Here is a 2,500-nt window from a genome sequence, read left to right on the forward strand (position 1 = left end):
AGAAGGCGCAGGCGGCAGCTGCGGCAAAGTACGCCGAGGCCGCGCAGCTTACGCAGGCAGCGCAGCTAGCGCAGGCACTGGTGTTCCGCGAGGCGGCGCACGCGGCGCAGACGGGGCGGACCGTGCAGGCCGCTGACGCCATCCAGTTGCTGGCGCAATCGCAGTTGGCTACACTGCAGCAGGCCCTGGCGGCGGCCGAGGCGCAGGCGGCCGTATCCCAGCAGGTGCTTCAGGCCGCCACGGAAGCCTACAGCCAGCAGGCCTCTGTGCTCAAGCAGACGCAGGAGCAGGCGCAGTACATCCTCCAGCGGCAAAACCTGGCCGTGGCGGATCTGGCGAAGACGCAGACGGCGGCGCAGCGGGCGCAGGCAGCAGCCACGCACGCGCTGTACCAGGCACACCCCGTGCAGGCCTCCGCCAAGACGCCGTCTTACGGCAAGCACTGAGCCCCCCCCCCCCCCATCATGCAACCCCTCCTCTCCTTCCCTCTCCCTCGCCCCGGCTTCCACCCCCGCCTTCCCCGCATCCTCATTCGTCGTGCATCAGGGAAACTGCTTTTAGGAAATTCATTACATATCATGAATGTATTTTTCGCTTATTTATGACAGCTTCCATGTGTAAATATATAATCCTTTATTTAAATGAAATTGTGTATCTTGTACTTTTAATTCTATACCTTTGTGTACCACTAATAACAAAGATACACTGCGATGCGAGTAATAATTTTAGTGATGTATCTATCAAGTTTATTCTTAAATAATCAAAACAGAATCAAAATAAATTCATGAGACATATCCCCATTCATCTCCACCTATTCATAATTACGTGTCTCAATGGCTATTTAGATGTGTATAGGAAAAGAAAATGAACGTATGACATATTTATAATGGAAGAAACACCGGTGTCTGCTGACAAAACATGCAATAATTAGAATGTGTACATACATGTATACATGCACACACACACACACACGTTTGTATACTCGTGTGTGAGCGCGCGTGTGCGTAATTCACACAAATACTCAAATATAACCGAACTGCTGACAATATTCATACATGCATACTTGGAGACTTCAACGGCCGTGTAAGTAATGAGCACAAAGTGCAGTTTTGTGAAAATGTATCTAAATCTTTCAGTGATTATAATGATGGCTATATATTCTTCTCTTCCGCATTTTCTCATTAAAGATAAAGACTTTTTATTAATTCATACATAACCAATGGTAACCTGATCATTACATGTATGTGTTAAGTATTTTCATTACTTCTCATGTAATTTTTCAATATTTCAAAATAAATTTAAGCATCAATCAAAAGTGTGTTTATTTTAGTTTACTGGTGTCCAGTTATTGCTCTAAGATGGGACATAATGAAAATAACGTGGATAATGATGATGATAATGATGATGATGCCTACAAGGATGAAGATGAGAATAAAGGTAATTGTGACAATAATCAAAGTAATGACAGTTAATAATAATCATAGAATTCATAACAATTATAACAATTATGATAATAACAATAATTGTGATAGGAATAATGATAATAATGATAGTGATAATAATATCAATAATAACAATAATAATGATAATAATAATGATGATGAAAATGATAACTATGATGATTATGATAATAATCATAGTGGTAATGTTGATGATAATCATGATCAAAATTAAGATAACGATATAAAAGTGATGATAGCAACATAACAATGATACTAATGATATAAACTTGCAATAATGATACTGACATCACAATAACAATGATAGTAATGATATAACTAACAATAATAGTATTAGAATGAGAATAATGGTAATGGTATAACAAAAAAAATAATGATATGTATAATGATGATGATATTAAAGAGAAACAAATAAAACATAAAGTTTGACTTTTGAACAATCCTTGCACAAAAGCACGGAAGTTATAGCAATGCAAATACAGTATGTGCACGTATATGTCTCTCTCTCTCTCTCTCTCTCTCTCTCTCTCTCTCTCTCTTCTTCCTTCTTTCCCTCTTCTCTCTCTCTCTCTGTCTCTCTTCCTCTCCTTCTCTTCCTCTCTCTCTCTCTCTTCCCCCCTCTCTTCTTCCTTCTCTTCCTCTCTCTCTCTCTCTGTCTTTCTCTCTCTCTCTCTTTCTCTTTCTCTCCTCCCTTCATCTTCTCATCTATATATATGTGTGTGTGTGTGTGTGTGTGTGTGTGTGTGTGTGTCTGTAAAAGTATACACCCTCCTACCTATTTACGCACAAACACACATATATGTGTGTGTGTGTGTGTACGTGTGTGTACAACATATATACATACACACACACACACACACTATATAAACACGACACACACACATCACACAATATACACACACATATCATTTACAATACATATTAAATACTACACACACACATTATTACCCATATACACATATATACACACACATCACACACACAGACACATATATATATATATATATATATATATATATATATATCCCATATATGGATAC

The 2,500-nt window shown here is 39.5% G+C and overlaps 1 protein-coding gene across 1 annotated transcript in view; it reads left to right on the top strand.

Moving 5' to 3' along the window:
- The window catches only part of LOC113810285 (antifreeze protein Maxi-like), a 2,943-nt gene extending 2,496 nt beyond the window's left edge, over positions 1 to 447 (top strand). The window contains exon 4 of the mRNA XM_070116093.1: positions 1 to 447. This exon is cut by the window's left edge and continues 304 nt beyond it. Coding sequence (XP_069972194.1) covers positions 1 to 446 — 446 coding nt within the window. The 3' untranslated portion in view covers position 447.
- The last annotated feature ends 2,053 nt before the right edge of the window (positions 448 to 2,500 follow it).

This window comes from Penaeus vannamei, chromosome 38 (genome assembly GCF_042767895.1).
Source record: "Penaeus vannamei isolate JL-2024 chromosome 38, ASM4276789v1, whole genome shotgun sequence".
Classification (NCBI taxonomy): domain Eukaryota; kingdom Metazoa; phylum Arthropoda; class Malacostraca; order Decapoda; family Penaeidae; genus Penaeus; species Penaeus vannamei.